We start from the raw sequence: 18,212 nt of genomic DNA, 5'->3' as shown, positions 1-18,212 counted from the left end.
TTTAAAATTAAGAAAGGTGTGCAACAAGATTGTATGCTTTCACCATAATTATTCAACCTGTATGCTGAAGAAATAATCTGAGAAGCTGGGTTATACAAAGAAAATTGTGGTATCAGGATTAGAGGAAGACTCATTAACCACCTGCGATATGCAGATAATACAACCTTGCTTGCTGAAAGTGAAGAGGGCTTAAAACATTTACTGATGAAGATCAAAGAGCACAGCCTTCGGTATGGATTGTATCTCAATATAAACAACAACAAAAAATCCTCACCACTGGATCAGTCAACAACATTCTTATCAATGGAGAAAAGATTGAAGTTGTCAAGGACTTCATTCTCCTTGGATCAACTATCATCACTCATGGAAGCAGCAGTCAAGAAATCAAACGACGCATCACAGTAGGCAAATTTGCTGCACAAGACCTTTTTAAAGTGTTGAAGAGCAAAGATGTCAGCTTGAGGACTAAGGTGCGCCTGACCCAAGCCATGGTATTTTCAATAACCTCATATGGATGCGAAAGCTGGACAGTGAATAAGGAAGATAGTAGAAGAATTGATGCTTTTGAGTTATGGTGTTGGAGGAGAATATTGAAAGTGCCAATAGATCCATTTTGGAAGAAGTGCAGCTAGAGAGCTCCTTGGAGGCCAAGATGGCCAAACTTCATCTCTCATACTTCAGACATATTGTCAGGAGGGAGCAGTCGCTGGAGAAGGATATCATGTTTGGTAAGGTGGAGGGTCAGAGAAAAAGAGGATGACCCCAACAAGATGGATTGGCCAAGTGGCAGCATCGGTGGACTCAAGCGTGGCAACAATAGTGAGGTTGACCCAAGATCGGGTGGTGTTTCGTACTGCTGTGCATAAGGTTACTATGGGTTGGTACTGACTTGATGTCATCTAACAACAAGAACAATAACAACATTCTACTTTGTCAGAAACTGACTCAACATCAGCCAATAGCAACAACAAATAATTAACACAAAACTTGCACAGTTGAATAATTTTAAAAATCCCAGATAATTTTTTTCCCTCTCTATTGCTAAATAACAGATTTCATATTCTTTGTGTTGTTGTTAAGTGCCCAGTCTATTGCCACCCATAGCGACCCTGTATAGGGTTTCCAAGAAGCAGCTGGTGAGCTTGAACCACAGACTTTGCATTTAAAATGACTTTGCAGTCTGATGTATTAGCCCACAGCTCTACACCAGGACTCCTTTAGCAGTTCCTAAAAGAGTCCTGGTAAGGTGTTGCAGAAAAAGCGCTGGGCTGTTAACTGATGGTTCAAACCCATCAGCCACTACTTGGAAATGAGCAGGAACCGAGTAATAGTACTTTTAACAACAGCAGCAGCACCAGCTGCTAGTTGTGCCCCACCCAGATTCTTTTTACCAAGCAGCTGCTCCCATTCCCTGGCTCTTGTTTTTTTAATTGCTCCTGGCTGCCTCCCTCTCTGAAGAATTGCCATTGGCTGAGTGAGAGCTGTCTCACCTCGAAGCTTCAGGACCCACTAACTCTGGTCACAAATGGCAGAATCCTTTTTTTTTTTTTTAAATATGGCATCAACTCTGGGGTGCAATTCATAGAAGTCAGACAGGTAATGAGTGAAATGGGTTATTTGGGGAGACAAGAGGGAGTATGCAGTCTGAGAAGAACTGGGCAGCATACATGAATTGTTACTAATTTGCTCCAGCCAATGAGGAAGAGTCCTAGTGTGGCACTGTGAGCTAATGAGTCAGACTGCAAAGTTGTTTGAATGGCAAGGTCGGTGGTTCAAGCTCACCAGATGCTCCTTGGAAACCCTACACAGGATCGCTATGGGTCAGAATCGACTCAACGACACTTGACAATAACAACAATGAGTGAGGAAACAAGTCTGGCCTAACGTTTTCCGATTTTCTAGTTTGTTATTTGAAAAATAAAAAGGGCAGAAAGTCATTCCAAGTGAAACGTTCTGAGTTTTAAAGCATAGTAGTTGATTTAAATCAAATAAAACAATTTGGTGTTCTGAAGGCTGAACAAAGCATCTATATGATGGAATTCATCTATGAGTTTATGGGTTTACAAACTCTGGTTCAGTAAGAATAGACATTAGGCAGCCTCTTGTAGCAAAGAGCACTGAAGGGACCATACCACCAACGTGATAGGAGTCCTGGGATGGACAGTGAATGCCCCATGCACTAGCAAACCTTGGGGCTTTGTTCCTTTGATATCCTGGGACACTGGTAATTCTCGAAATGTGGGAAAGCTTAGGAATCAGAGGAATTACATTTTCCCTACAAATTGGTAGAAAGGGGTATCAGAGTAACAACCAATGATTTGAAAGTGAAGTTTTACTTTGTTTTATTTTTCTTCAAAAATGGACTTTTATGTTCAGTTCCTCTAAAAAAGCAATGGCAAACACACCAGTAATGCCTAAGATTCATACCCACTCTAAGTACATCTAAAGAAAAATTAAAGCAGAAAAGAATTGATGTTTTTGAATTGTGGTTCTGGCAAAGAATATTGAATATACCTACCATGGACTGCCAAAAGAACGAATAAATCAATCTTGAAAGAAATACACCCAGTATGTCCCTTAAAAGTTAGGAAGGTGAAAATACTTCCCGAATACAATGATCATCAGAAAAGATCATTTGTAAAAAGGAGCATCATATTTGGGAAAGTAGAGGGCCAAATGAAAATGAGGGCAAACTTCAATATGACTGACTGGCACAATATCTACCAGGACAAATTCAAACATGCCAATTATCATGCATATGATTCAGGACCAGGAAGAATTTAGTCTGGTCATTATACATGAGGTCACCATGAGACAGAGCCAAAAGCACCTAACAATAACAATGATTTGTGTCACTTGATTTGAGGCATGAAAATGAATCAAGGAAAAAAATACGTCATAACATCAAGTCCATTTACTCCGTTTCCAAACTAAGGCTTGGCATGAAACCACACTTAGTCAACACAGCCTTACACAATGCCATTGTCTGTTTCCATAAACATAAATTTAAATGATATTGATAAAAGAAATGATAGGTTTAAATTATGGAAGGGAATTCCCTTTAAAACAGCATGTATAATGGCAATTATTACTTTCTAGAAATAGTGGCCAGCTTTCCAGAGAGTAACAATTACTTGTGATTCTATCTTTTTCAGCTTTTGCTACAGAAGAGAAGGCGTTGAACAAAAAAGCTTATCAATTTAAAAAGAAAAGTAACAATTCTGTTGCTCTCAAATCAGTTCTGATTCATAGTAACCCTGTACAGGATTTCCAAGGAATGGCTGGTGGGTTTGAACTGCTGACCTTGCAGCTCAAACTGATCTTGAGTCCAGATCATTATCCTGCAGTGCCACACAAGGACTCCATATATATATTTAAATTAAATGCATGGTTTCTATTGGTATTATTTCTTGCCAAAATTTTGTTAAATGGTGGGTTCTCAAAATGTATTTTCATTCTACAAACTATGATTCCTCTAAAAAAAAAAAAAAAAAGTTTAAGATATCCAGAATATTTTCTCCCAACAGCTTTTCTTCAGAGTTTTAAAATTTCAAAATTTCAATAAAAAATTTAGCAGGTCATTATTGGCTATGAACTAAATTGTAGAAAGATTACTATCTAAAATTATTTGGCCCTGGATTCAGAGTAACATTGGATAACCAGTTACATAAGTTTCTATTATATAAAACTTGTACTTGGAAATTCAAAAAAGAAATTTTAAGCATATCTGCTATAGTTACTATTGTTGTTGTCAGGTGCCATCGAGTCGGAACCGACTCATACCGACCCCATGCACAGCAGAACGAAACAATGTCCAATCCTGGGCCAACCTCACTACCGCCACCACACTTAACGCCATCAATGATGCCACCTGGCTGATCCATCTCGTTGGGGGTCTTCCTCTTTTTCTCTGACCTTGCACCTTACCCAGCATGACATCCTTCTCCAGCGAATGTTCTCTCCAGATAATGTGTCCAAAGTAGGAGAGACGAAGCTTAGCCATCCTGGCCTCCAAGGAGCACTCTGGTTGCACTTCTTCCAAAACAGATCTAATTGGTTCTTTTGGCAGTCCATGGCACTTTCAGTATTCTCCTCCAACTCCACAACTCAAAAGCATCAATTCTTCTACGATCTTCCTTATTCACTGTCCAGCTTTCGCATCCATATGAGGTTACTGAAAATACCATGGCTTGGGTCAGGCGCACCTTAGTCCTCAAGCTGACATCTCTGCTCTTCAGTACTTTAAAAAGTTCCTGTGTAGCAGATTTAACCAATGCAATACGTCGTCTGATCTCTTGACTGCTGCTTCCGTGAGTGTTGATAGTTGATCCAAGAAGAATGAAGTCCTTGACAACTTCAATCTTTTCTCCATTGATAAGAATGCTGTTTATTGGTCCAGTGGTGAGGATTTTTGTTTTCTTAACATTGAGATGTAATCCATATCGAAGTATATAGTTACTATATACTGTTTAAAATAGTAGTGTTAGCAAAAACATGTACCTAAACTTTTAATTTGAAAAATACCATTTCACTCAGAGATACCCAATAGAATTTTCTATAATGATAGATGTGTTCTAATTCCTTATTATCTAATATAGTATCCACTAGACTCACTTTACATGTGACTTGTGGTGAGAAAGAAGAATGAAAGATTGAATTTAATTTAAATTCAAATATATATGTATGGTTTATGGTTACCTTATTAGACAGCATAGATATAGAAATATAGAAAATAATAAATTATCCAAATTTGGTGTGTTGAAAATAGGGTTACCATGTTAACTAAATATTTGGAGGCAGCATCAATAGCCTCTGTATTTTATAATAATGAAATAATTTCATTATTTTTAAAAAACAGTCTCTTCCTTGAAGACCAGTTTGTTAAGAGTTTGGTAGTCCTCTACTTTATCCTATTTATCTGCTCATGCGGGGATAATGATGACACTTCTTACCACCTTAATTTTCAGAATGCTCTTCTCATTGGTAGTTTAATCCAAGAAGACTTAATAAGAGGTATGAATTCAGAGTCAAATAAATAAAACAAAAATTTAATACTACTTCCTAAAAGTGAGTGCAAGAATCCCTGGATGGGACAAAAGTTAAGCACTTGACTACTAACCAAAAGGCTAATGTTCAAACTCACCCATAGGTAATTCTGAAGAAAGGCCTATTGGTTTGCTTCCAAAAGTTCAGCGTCTTGAAAAAGAGTACACTTGTACTCTACAAACATGGAATCATCATGGGTTAGCCTGTAGTCATGGTGACTACTAATTGTGTGGGTGCAAACAATTTTTTTAGTTTTAAATATCTGTTGGCAAAATTGTAATAAATATGGGCACTTTAGGCTGAGAGTCCATTCAAATTAGTGATGACTGTCTGAACTCAATTGGGTAGTAGAGCATGTCTTTCCAATTCACAGGGAAATTATTCCACCAAGCAATTAGGTTGTTTTAGGAAGTCAGCTCAGAGAATGAGTGGAAATCAAGCATATATTTTTTATTCTGTTACATAGAAAACAAGAAAGGGAGGAGAGGAGGAAGGGAGAGGAGGAAGAAGGAATGAATGAAAGGGAAATGGAAAAAAGAAAGGAAGAGAATACACATAGACACACACAATCACTGAGAGTTAATGAAGACTGATTTGTCAGAGTATTGAAGTGAAGAGATTATAAGTACAAATAATTATGATCTATGGAGTTTTATTAATTACAAGGGTAAATTGTAAGACGGCATAATGGAAAGGATATTTCACTTTTTAATTTCCAGCTGCAAGATTGTAGAAACTCACAACATACATTTGCCTCAGTTACCCCAGCTATGAAATGATTACAAATTGTCATTGAAATTCTTCACAATTATTTTTTCAAATCATGTACACAATTGCTTTTGGTTTTGTTGTTGTTAGTTGCCATCAAGTGATGCAGGGTGATGTTTCTTATAGAAGAACAAAACTTGGCCTGTTCCTGGATCATCTTCATGAGTTTTACATGTTTGTGTATCTTCCAACCCTGAAATATTCATCTTCCATCACTATATAGAAAATTATTCTGTTGTTCTGTGTAAAATTTTCATTGGCTAATTTCGAGCAGCAGATCACCCGGCCTTTCTTCCATCTCTGTCTTAGTCTAGAAGCTCCACTGAAACCTGTGTACTGAGTCACCTAGCTGGTACTGAAAATATTAGTGGCATAGTTTCCAGTATCTTAATAACGTACAAGCCACCATCTTACAATGAGCTTATAGACTAGTGGTGACTTTAGGTTTTATGAAACAAATTTCTAAACAAATATGAGCTCCTATTATTATAGGCCAATAATACATCTTTCAAAAGATATTCTATAATAGGATAAAATTCATCTACATTAAAAATCTACCCATATACTGGCAGAACTGGAAATTGATATGCAAACGATTGAAACAAGACCTTTACATCATGCCATATACAAAACCCAACTCAACATGGATTAAAGACCTAAATGTGAATCCCAGAATTATAAAGGTAATCATTGAAAAAATAGAGACAAATGTGAGGGCTCTAATACAGGGCACACAAAGACTACCAAACATTGTGAGAAATGCACAAACAAAAGAAGACAAAAAAATAGATTATTGGGACATACTAAAAATTCAAAACATATGTGCATCAAAAGACTTCAGCAAAGAATAAAAAGGGAACTCACAAAATAGGAAAAATATTTTGCAACAATGTATCAGACAAGGGACTAATTTCTAAAATATATAGGAAACTACAATATCTCTACAAGAAAAAGAAAAACAACCCATTTTAAAAAGAGGCACGGGACATGAACAGACACTTCATCAAGGAAGGCATTCAGAAAGCCAACAAACATATGAAGAAATATTCAGGATCATTAGCCATTAGAGAGATGCAAATCCAAACAAAAATGAGATATCATCTCACACCAGCAATAACAGCAAAGTTCAAAAAAGTAGAGAACAACAAACACTGGTGAGCATGTGGAGTGACTGGGACTCTTTTACATTACTGGTGGGATTGAAAAATGGTCCAACCACTCTGGAAAACAGGATGGCACTTCCTCAGAAAGTTGGAAATAGAAATACCTTATGATCCAGCAATTCCTCTACTTGGTATAATCCCCAAGAAATACGAGCCGTAACACGAGTAGATATATGCACACCAATGTTCATAGCAGCACTATTCACAATAGCAAAAAGATGGAGACAGCCTAAATGCCCATCAATGAAAGAATGGATAAACAAACTTTGGTGAGTTCACACAATGGAATATTATGCTATTTTGAAGAATAACAAGGAAGCTGTAAGCCACCACATATCATGGATGAACCTTGAGGACATTATTCTGAGTGAAATTAGTCAGTCACAAAAGGTGAAATACTGCATAAGATCATTATTGTAAATGCTTGAGAAAAAAATACCCACAATAAAAAGGGGGAAAAATTCTTTATTGGTTACCAGGTTTGTAGGGGGATGTGTGTGGGAGGGAGGGGAAGGTAGAGAGAGCACAGGGTAGAGAATAGACACACGACAGTTTGGGTTTGGGGTGGGGGGGAAGCAGTACACAAGAAGGGGGATGGGAATGGAAGAACAAGGCAGATAGAACATGTACGCAGGTTTGCATGGGCTAAATGGGGTGGAGGTAAATAGTGACGTATGTTCAACCTTGGATCAACTGGTCTCTGTGATACAGGGATTGAGGCACAGTCTGGATGGGTAAAAGAGGTGAAAGAATATTAAGATGCTTGACTGTCTTATAAATCTTGATTTCCCTTGCCTACTATTATAAAATAGACACTTGAGTGGGAAAGAAAGGAATAGCCAGAAACATGTGTATAGAAAGCTTGTAAGTCCATCTTCAGCCTATAACCAATGGAAATGCCTAAAAGGGGTGCTAGAACTTGCCCAGTGAAAGAGGCTTCCTGCGGAGCCTTTGTAGTGTATAAGACCTTAGGTGGAATCCTGATCCCCATCCAGAATCTTCTTAGGTGGGAAATTTACACTTGAAAAGACAAACAGACCAGCCTGGAGCAGTTAGAGGAACAGAAGATACTTCTGGAAAAAAGATCAGCAGGAAAAATCAAAAACAAAAACAGCAGTCTGACTGACTAGTACAAGAACAAGCAAGTTGTTCCCGTGGAGCCAACAAGGCAAGCAATCAAGTCCCTCCAAGGCAAACCCCCTTTTAAGACTGAAACTCAAATGGAATACATGATCAGGTATGTAGTTTTGCTGGTGACCACGTTGGTCTACCAATAAGGGGAAGTGGGGGAAAAGCAACAATGAAGATGTGGGCTGACTCCAACTATGTTCAATAGACTCCCATCAACCTGGAATGAGACCTGGTTGACCAGCAGTATGGTGAGACCTGAGGACTCCTGAGCCCATGGACAGGGACATAGCCACAGAGGGTTAGAGCGGATAGTGAAGTGTCCAGCTGATATGAAGTGAGGGGAGATGCACAAGGACACCCATACTTGCAGATAGTACCCATGTGACCTAGCTTCAATGACTGGATGATCAGAACTCTCGACTAGAGGAAGAAAGAAGAGAAAAAAGTGTAATCTGCTACAATTTGATAAACTTAACTTATACTTAAGGTTATAGTAGCTTAAAAGAGGGAAGGAATATTCACAGAGAGGATCATTACCATCCCCTCTGTACACAGGGTTGACAGGGATGGGCAACTTAGACATTGGCTACCTAAAATGGAGGGGCTATAAAGGCATGAAATGACTGGCTTACAAGTTTCAAGACAGACTTTAGTTTCAGAGGGTGCAGGGGAAGATAGAATCCCCATTGAGTGGTTTTCAACATGTCTAGACAGGGCTGGTGAAGGGAGAAGGGGATAAGACTGTTGTGGATCAAAGTGAGTAATTGTTATCCGGACTGACTGTTATTGTTGCAAATGTAACAATAATTTTATAACAAAAAGATGGGAGTAGTTGATCTTGCAGTCCAGGGGCAGAAGACCCTGGGATCATAAAGGGAGAAGAATGGGAGCAGAGTGTGGGACCCTATTCAGAGAAGCAGTGACGCAAAAAATGGAGGCAGGCATGATGATGTGGAGAGATGGAGCAGCTGGAGACATTAGACTCATGGAGGGAGAGGGGCTGTGTGCTGGTGACTGGAGGAGTGTGAGGGGGAGTGGGGGAGGGTGCAGGCTTGCGGGGTATGCCCTTTGGTTGTTTGAATGATTATATATTCCTGTGTTTTGGTGTACATCCAAAGAAAAACACACAGAGGGAATAGAAGGAAATACTGTTGAATGATGATGCATAGAGGAGATTGTAATCATTGCACTGAAACAAAATACGATAGGATGAGTGTAAAGCTGATGTTCTCCCATGTGAACTAACACTCAATTCACAATAAAAACTTCAAAAAAACTACCCATATTCACTTTTAAAAAATCCTTTTGTAAATATAAAGCATGAAGTAGATCCTCAGCATCTATCATTTCTAAGAATAACAACATAAAAAGTCTGTTTCAATAGGAATAAAATAGCAATATTCTTGTACATTTTTGCAATATTACAACAATCCAATTTCTAGTCTAGATCTGCCATTTAAAAAAAGTATTTTAAAAACTCTCTGATAATATACATTCTTCTGTATGCAACATTTATGACATTATAATCTGATTAATAGCATATCATAATGAGTACATTTACTCTTGCAAAATTTATGTAGTGTGGAGTTTTGAGCATCATAGAATAAGAAATGGATATGAAATGAGCAGGAGCTTTCGCTAATGCACTGGCATTTAAAATCACAATCTCTTCATTTGTTTTCAAAGAGGTGTTTATTGTCTATGAAGACTACATGAATGTGTCAGTATCTTAATCATGACTAACTTTCTGTTATGAAAACAGAAATCCAGGAATAAACAGTGTTTCCATGTTTCAGGGGTATTGGGGGAGGAGCAGTCTAAAATAAGACACACTTGTCAATTGTCAATTACTTTGACTTTTTCTCAGCAATGCACACTACTGCTGAGAATGCAAAGTCCAAATACTGCTAAGATAAACTCTTGCAAAATGGCACTGGAGATGGAACACAGAATAGTAATCCACAGACATGCAGCCACAATTTCCCATTTTGCAACTGCACTGCTACAACTGCTCATCAGTGGGTCCCCAGAAGAGAAAGGATTCTCCATACAAACTCTCGGATGCCATTCAACATTGAAGTGATGATTAATGTCATGTGTCAACTTGGCTAGGCTATGATTCTCACAGGTTTGACAGACATTATTGTAGCTCTCTCATAATGTAATATACTGCAATTACCTTCCATAATACGATCTGATGAGATCACTCACTCTTCTCAGCCAATCTTGCTCTCTCTCTCTCCCTTACTTATGACCTGGGATTCTTCTCCTCACGTGATCCTCAGTTCCTGAGACATAAAACTCATGGCAGTGAAATCGATTTGGACGCATAGAAAAACTGTAGTATTGAGTACAACTGCCTGCATAGGATTTCCAAGGCTGCGTGGCACTGTAGGATAAGTGCAGAACTGCAAGGTCAGCTAGAACCACAAGGTCAGCAGTTCAAACTCATCACTCACTTCTTGGAAACCTTATAATGGGTTGCTATGGGTTGGAACTGACTCGACAGCACTTAACGACAATCTTTACAGAAGCAGGCTGTCATATCTTTCTCTTATGTAGTTACTGGTGGGTTAGAACCACCAACCTTTTGCTTTGCAGGCAGATGTTTAGCCACTGTGCTATCAGGGCTCTTTTCTTGAGACATAAGCCTGCAGAAGTGTCTAACCTGCCACCTTTCCTGCAGATTTTAGCTTCACCACAATCTACCAGGCATTCCATGGGAGAAAGAGAGAGAACGATATGACAGTTTGCTTCCATAAATAATACAGCCTTAGAAACTCTATGAGGCAGTTTTATTTGGTCTTATTATTGTGTTGTTAAATGCTGAAAAGTCCATTTGGACTCATGGCAATCCTGTATAGGGTTTCCGAGGAGCGACTAGTGAGTTGAACTGCCAACCTTGCAATTAGCCATCCAGTGCTTATCCTACAGTGCCACACTAGGACTCCACGGTGTTCAATAGGGTCAACATAAGTCAGAAATGACTCTAGAGTATACAACAACAGCCATAGTGTGACGCAGAGGTCTCTAGTTTGACACCTGATCTATGGATTTGGGACCTGTCAGCCCTCACAGTTGTGTGAGCCATTTCTTTAAAGTAAATTAAACTCTCTCTCTCTATTTCTCTTTATCTCTCTGCAGAGTTCTTCTTTCCCCCGTTAAAGAATTGTTGTTGTTGTTAGGTGATGTAGAGTGAGTTCCAACTCATAGTGACCCTGTATAGAGTTTCTGAGGAGAGGCTAATGAGTTTGAACAGCTGACCTTGGGGTTTAAAACGACCTTATGGTCAAATGTTTATCCTTCAGTGCCACAGCAAGACGGATCATAGCTTAAATCAGGAAATGGGTGCATCAAGTATATATTCTTTCACCATACTCAGTCTGTGTGATGAGCAAATAATCCCCAAATCTGGGCTATATAAAAAGGGACACAGTTTCAGAATTGGAGGAAAACTCATACACATAACACAACCTTACTTCCTGAAAATGAAGTGGACTTGAAGTGCTTAATGATGGAAATCAAAGAATATAGCTTCAATATGGATTGCACCACAGCATAAAAAGAAAGAAAGTCCTCACAACTGGACCAATAAGCTACATCATGATAAATGGAGAAAATATTTATGCTGTCAAGTATTTCTTTTTTCTTGGATGCACAATCGGCGCCCATGAAAGCATCATTTAAGAAATCAAACAACATGTATTCCATTGATCAAATATGCTGCAAAAGACCTCTGTAAAGTGTTCAAAAGCAAAAATGTCACTTTGAGGATTAAGCCTTCATATTTTCAATTATGAAGCATGAGAAAGCTGGACAATGCATAAGGAAAACTGATGCCTTTGAATTTTGGTGTTGGCAAAGAATATTAAAAATACCATGGCCTACAATAAGAACAAACAAATCCATCTTAGAAGGATAGCCAGAATGTTCCTAAGAAGTGACAATGGTGAAATTTTGTCTGAAAATATATGTACTACTGACATATTATCAGGAAGGACTGGTCCCTGGAAAAGTACATCATGATTGGTAAATTAGAGGATCAGTGACAAAGAGGAAGACCCTAAATGAGATGACTGAGCCAGTGGCTGCAACAATGAGCTCAAACTTAGCAATGGTTGTTGAGAATGGCCTAAGACTGAGCAATGTTTCATTCTCAACAACCATTGCATAGGGTCACTGTGAGTAGAAACGGATTCATGAACACCTAGCAAGCAAAGATGGTTAGAAAGCAACTGTCATAATCTTTGTTCCCTAGAAGAGCAAATACAGTGATACTCCAGAGAACCCACACTATTGACCATCTATTCTTTAACTGGGGAAACACAACAGATTTTCCCACTTTCTTGTGTATCCTAATCCCCATCTGGAGAGGACATGCCTCATGGAAACTGATGTGGAAAGGAAAGAATTTAGGTTCTAGACTGGCTTTTTTTTAGTCCCTCTATATGCAACTTTAATCTGGTCTCTGCATTTCTCAAGTTACCTCTTTCACTAAAGAGCATGACAGGCACAATTATGTCAAAGACTCTTCCAGTTTTAAAATTCTGTGATCAAACATTTTCAAGCAGTGCTTCTTAATGAACCAGGAAGAAGTGCTAGACATAATGATCCCTTCAGCCTTCCAGGAAGTTAGCCACAGAGTGTCTCTGAGGTATACCCTTCAGCTTTTAGCCATTTTGATTGTTTACTCAGTATGGCACTTAAATATTATGATTTTCCCACGTGTCCTACGACATAATAAAAGCCAAAAAGCATTGCTTTTATAGAACTTAGAGAAATCACCTCCTTGATGAACAAACACTAACTTAACCAGCTATCATTCTGACGGTCATCAATAATTAGCATATAACTAGCATCCTATGCGCAAAGAAAGAAGAGGATCCATTATTTCTGAACTGCACTTATAGAAGCAATGATGACAGGAACCACAGTTCCCTAAAGTCCACCATTAATAAAAGGTAGTTGCTTGGACTGTAATTATGGCATTCTTGCTACCCAAACTTGAAGCTTTTATGGGGCTTATACAATTAACTACTTAAATGCATCGTAACACTTGCTTCTCTGACAGCAAAGTATTGATTTTTTAATCATTTTCAAGTCTCCTCCAGCACAAATAAATGTACTACAGTTACAGTTAATGCACTGTGTACATGCATTAAATGCCGGTGTGACACAATTTATTATTTTGTGATATATAGAATTGAAGTCTGGCTTCTGAGAAAGCATCACTGATCTAACATCAGTATTAAAACTACCATTGTCCTTGATACTCCAAAATCTCTAACTTTAGAGAGCTGGAGACCTTTTTAATAGGATACTTAAGCTTCAAAAAATGGAGAGGCCTGAATATAAATCTTTTATATATGTCAGTGGTGGTGATAGTTAAAATAGGCTAGCATAGAAGGCACAGTTTGTATTTTCCTAAAGGTGTCACTGTGGGATCTATAGCAATGTGGGCAGGATGGAGTTTTGCCTATCTGATTTCCTTTCAGGAGTTTTGGTGGCACAGGTGATTAAGTACTTGACTGAAAACCAAAAGGTCAGTGGTTCAAAACCACCAGCATTCTGCAGGAGAAAGGTATGACAATCTATCTCTGCAAAGGTTATTGCTGTTGTGGTTAAGTGCTATCAAGCTGGTTCCGAGTCACAGTGACCCTGTACAGAGTTTCTGAGGAGCGGATGGTGGGTATGAATCACGCACCTTGTGGTTCAAATCAATGTTGCAGTCCAGTGCTTATCCTACAGTGACATGCCTTCAGCCTTGGAAATCCTATGGGAGCAGTTCGACTATGTCTTACAGGGTCGGAATGGACTCGATGGCAACGGGTTAATTCCTTTCCTTGCCCTTTTTGTGAGCACATCTGTCAAAAGATATTAAACACTGCAGCCTCTCTGCTTACTTTGCCCTTTAGATATTTTAATTATTTTACAATGTTAGTATGTGATACATATTTACTACATTGTGAAGCTATAAGTAGGAGTCCTGGTGTGGCACTGTGGGTTAATGCACCAGACTGCAAAGCTGTTTGCACTGCAAGGTTAGTGGTTCAAATTCACCAGCTGCTCCTCAGAAACCCTATATAGGGTTGCTTTGGGTCAGGATCGACTTGACAGCACTTAACAACAATAACAAAGCTATAAGAATTTTACAAAGTGTATTTTTTGTCTGCCATTTCTGTACATCAAAAAATCCCATATTATTCCTGCTGATGTCCCATATCAAAAGACAAATCTGGCAACAGAGGTCATTGCATATTTCACAAACAAGCCAAGCCTTTTTTTTTTTTTCCCCCTTGGGTGCATCCATACACTCAACATAAAAGTTGGTGAGCAAAAAGCAGTTAATTTTGTTTTGTTAGAAATAATATCATTTTAGTTTTAGAACCTAAGACAGATGCCAGCATTTCACTCTGAACAGATGGTAATTCCATCTAATAGTGCATCTCTGTATTAGTAAGGTCTGTTGTGTATACAAACAGTAATAAACACTAGGTAAGGATCAAAATAAATTTTAATTGTTGACATTAAATTCTGGCAGCCACAGTTCTAAGGCTGCACTATTCCTTTTTCAAGCCTGTCAGATTTCCTAACGCTGTGGAAGCTTTTCCAAAAGCTGCCAGATCCCAGTTCCAATACAAATATGCTTGCACTCTACCAGCTTCCTACCTTCACTAGAATACCTGTCTTCACACACTGACATTCTTCTCCAGGAATTACACGGGATTGTCACTGCCCGCTAGATGATGGTCCACCAGTGTTTTTCTTTAGAATTCTTGTGAAGAATTGAATATTTAATGAAGATGTTAGCATAAAATATTCCATACTATTGTTTCTCTGAGGGTCATGATATCAGCTGTGTCAGATTTTACCCTGCTAACTAAGAATTTCCTCTGTTAACTCCCTTTATGATATTTGTCAATCTGGACATTTCTGAATTTCTTTTGAAACTGGCATCATTCCTTTCGTTCTGTTTTCTTTGCCCAAGTCGGAAGGATTTCCCTGACAATCACAGTTATCATCAGTTGTACTTTCTATAGGATTTGCTGTGACATCAAATGTGCCAACAAGCACTGAGTTCTTATAATGCCTCCAGGATCTAGCATTACAAATACTAGCCACTATTTATTTTGGGATGCTGCCATGTTTTAAAAAAAGAAAAAAAAGGGAGGGGAGGAGAAGAAAGGAAAAAAGTCCTGGGGAAAAAAATCCGTTTGGCATTCAGGTAACTGTTCAATAACAAACATGCTTTGCAATCATATTTCTTTTAAAAATGGATGTATTTTTTTAATCATGAAAAATATATTGCTCCCACCATATGGGACAACCAACGACTCACCAACCGATTTAAGATGCAGCATATTGAGCTGACCATATGTTACAGTGCTGTTGAGTGGCTGAGTGATTCATGCCCGTCACATTCTAGTATATCAATTAAAGCTCCTTGAAGTCTGTATGATTTGTGTCTCTGTTATTAAACCCTGCTAATTCATCCCACTTACACATCTGTTATAAATCTCTAGGAGTGCTGTGTGATTCATGACAATCTGTGAGCAGGCTAGAGCAAATTCTTCTCCTTGTAATTAACAGCAAATTGTTTTACTGCCATGCAATGAATTTTTCAGTTATATTGCAAATGAACTCCTAAATGTGCGGTTCTTTCCCAAGAACTGACTTATATCATTAGGCAATTAAAAAGTATTGCTTTGAACCAAACGCTTTTAATCAAGAGAAATACAACTTAAACATAGCTTAAGAGCCACGGAATTTTGACATGTTGGTTGAAAGGGTAAGATAATTTCTGTTGAGAGAGCAAAATAAACAAAAAAACTTCAGTGTCTCTGGATTTCACTGACACAAAGAATTGTTGCCTGAGAACAGTGGGTTCAGAGACATTGATAGGGTTAGTGTCACCAAGTGTGTGAACCCATGGTATCACCGCCAACCCCATGAACCTCCTTCTATACCAGGCCATACAGAATTCTTAGTCATGTTTCTTGTCAATTTTAACCATATAACAATATGGGATAAAAACAGTATAGATTGCTTCAATGGAATATTTCTTAGATTTTGTAAATCCTTCTACATTGAAAAACATTATTAGTCATAACCCTATTAGTACCAACGTGGAGGCCTTTTTTATGGGTCTTCTTCTTTTCCTTTAGTCACCCTTCATTCTGAAAAATTATATTGATAAAGGTCCACAAACACTAATTACACAATACTGTAGCCAAAACAGCAGAGAAAGTTTCAAAATCAGCTGATGTAAAAACACTGGCAGCCCTGAAAACAACAGTGCATACTTGTAGCGTGAACAGATGAAACCGCATGATTCCAAACATCCTTTTAAGTAGGTAATAATGACAGCTCTGACCATAGTGCATTAGAAGGAAGGTTCCAAAAGTAAATCAGTATTGAGTTTCAGCCTTGTAGGTATATTGATACATGTAAACTGGACTGACTAAAAATGTTTCTATATTTTCACACTGTAGTTATAATAAGTAACTACAGAAATGTTTTTATAAAAAAAAAATAATAAAATTTTTGCTGAAACGCTGCACAGAAACTATATAGAGAGTCATTTTGACATTACCCTCTCTGTCAGTGTCACCCAGCACGGTCCATACCCCCTGTGCCCCCTCCCACTCCAGTGATGCTGCTGACTTGGTGAGACAAGTTTGCACGGATACTGTTTATCTTCGAAGTTACTTTAGTCATCTGTCATTACCAAATTTCTCAGATTGCTTTCCACTTCTTTAATTCTAAAGCACTGCCTTTATACTTGAAATAAATAATTGGATAATTAGCCAAGTTGAATCATCAGAGGATTCCAGGGCTGTTCAAGTGTTCCTGTCAAAGGTGAGGCAAATTCATTTCAGCTCGCCTCGGCAGCTCTTCGAAGACGCTTTGATTTCCCACCCCCCCAACCACTTTCTTGGCAGCAGTCTCAGATTCATGAGTCCATACATCAAGTCAGTAGTTTAACAACAAATGGAATTAAATTCAAAGAAGGGAAACTAATTGAAGGACAGCAACAAAAGTGTTTGGTAATGTGCTTTTTAATATGGCATGCCACATTTGCATGATAATTTTTCCTTTTTAGCATGGAGCAGAAAAGTGACTGGCTTAATGAGGGATTATTCAAGACAGGAACGAACAAAATGCATTCATAACTAAGAACAAAGATTGTATTATGAAACAAAACAGGCAACCTCAGAGAAGTAACTGGATGATTGGTTTATGCTTTATGAATAAAAAGGTAGAAAAATATTTATATTGGTATTCACTAATGAATATATATACAAGATGGTTGTAATTAAAATTATAAATTAACATATTAAGAGTGCTTGTTTAATCACTCTGGGTCCTAGTCACCATGAAAAGTCCTATGTACATGCATGCAAAACAATGTGATTTCAACCCAGCAGGAAACAGCCTATACATTTTACTTTGGATTCAGAAAGAAAACTTAATGCAACACTAATTACTAGTTTAATGGGAGATGGGCAGTTCTAAACTTGTAATCTGAAGGTCAATTTATGACAGGTAGCGAGTTATCACACTGTTACTCTAGGAGTAGATTTCCAAAAGGTGGATTTCCATTCTTTCAAGAAAGGTTTAAACAGGACTTCATTAGCAAATGGTGAAATACACAAACATCCTAGATTAAAGGGATAATCTTAAGGGACATTATGTCTAAGATGCTGAAGGGGCCCAGTCCATCAGTCCATTACTCTCACACACCTAGAAACCATTCCAATGCTACTAATGACATTGCTTGAGGACTTGGCATTGGAGCAAGTTACGGCTCCTTCAGGGAGGGAGAATAACACCTTTGATGCAGATCCGATTTTTCATGGGCAAACCAAAGAGCAGCAATACAATGTTCTAGATGAAAAGCCACTCATGGGGAGAACAAACAAGATGGCGGATCGGGTAGAAGTGCAGTAAAGGAGCTCCGCCAACAACAACACAGAATACCCAACCAAGCAGGCTCAGGGGACGGTCCCAGAACTCTGAACCACATATAAAGGAATATTTAGAAGGTTGGAAGGCTCATAGCTGGGGGAATTTGTGGCAGAAGCAAGAAATCTATTGCTTTCT

At 38.3% G+C, this 18,212-nt stretch overlaps 1 protein-coding gene across 1 annotated transcript in view; it reads right to left on the bottom strand.

Annotated features, from left to right (window-relative positions):
* The window catches only part of USH2A (Usher syndrome 2A (autosomal recessive, mild)), a 1,370,557-nt gene that overhangs the window by 901,032 nt on the left and 451,313 nt on the right, over positions 1–18,212 (bottom strand). The window contains 4 exon segments of the mRNA XM_006834191.1: positions 10,076–10,116; positions 10,692–10,701; positions 12,273–12,293; positions 16,552–16,560. Coding sequence (XP_006834254.1) covers positions 10,076–10,116; positions 10,692–10,701; positions 12,273–12,293; positions 16,552–16,560 — 81 coding nt within the window.

The sequence above is a fragment of the Chrysochloris asiatica genome, unplaced genomic scaffold (genome assembly GCF_000296735.1).
Source record: "Chrysochloris asiatica unplaced genomic scaffold, ChrAsi1.0 scaffold00009, whole genome shotgun sequence".
Taxonomy (NCBI): Eukaryota; Metazoa; Chordata; class Mammalia; order Afrosoricida; family Chrysochloridae; genus Chrysochloris; species Chrysochloris asiatica.
This window is presented reverse-complemented; position numbering and strand designations above follow the sequence as displayed.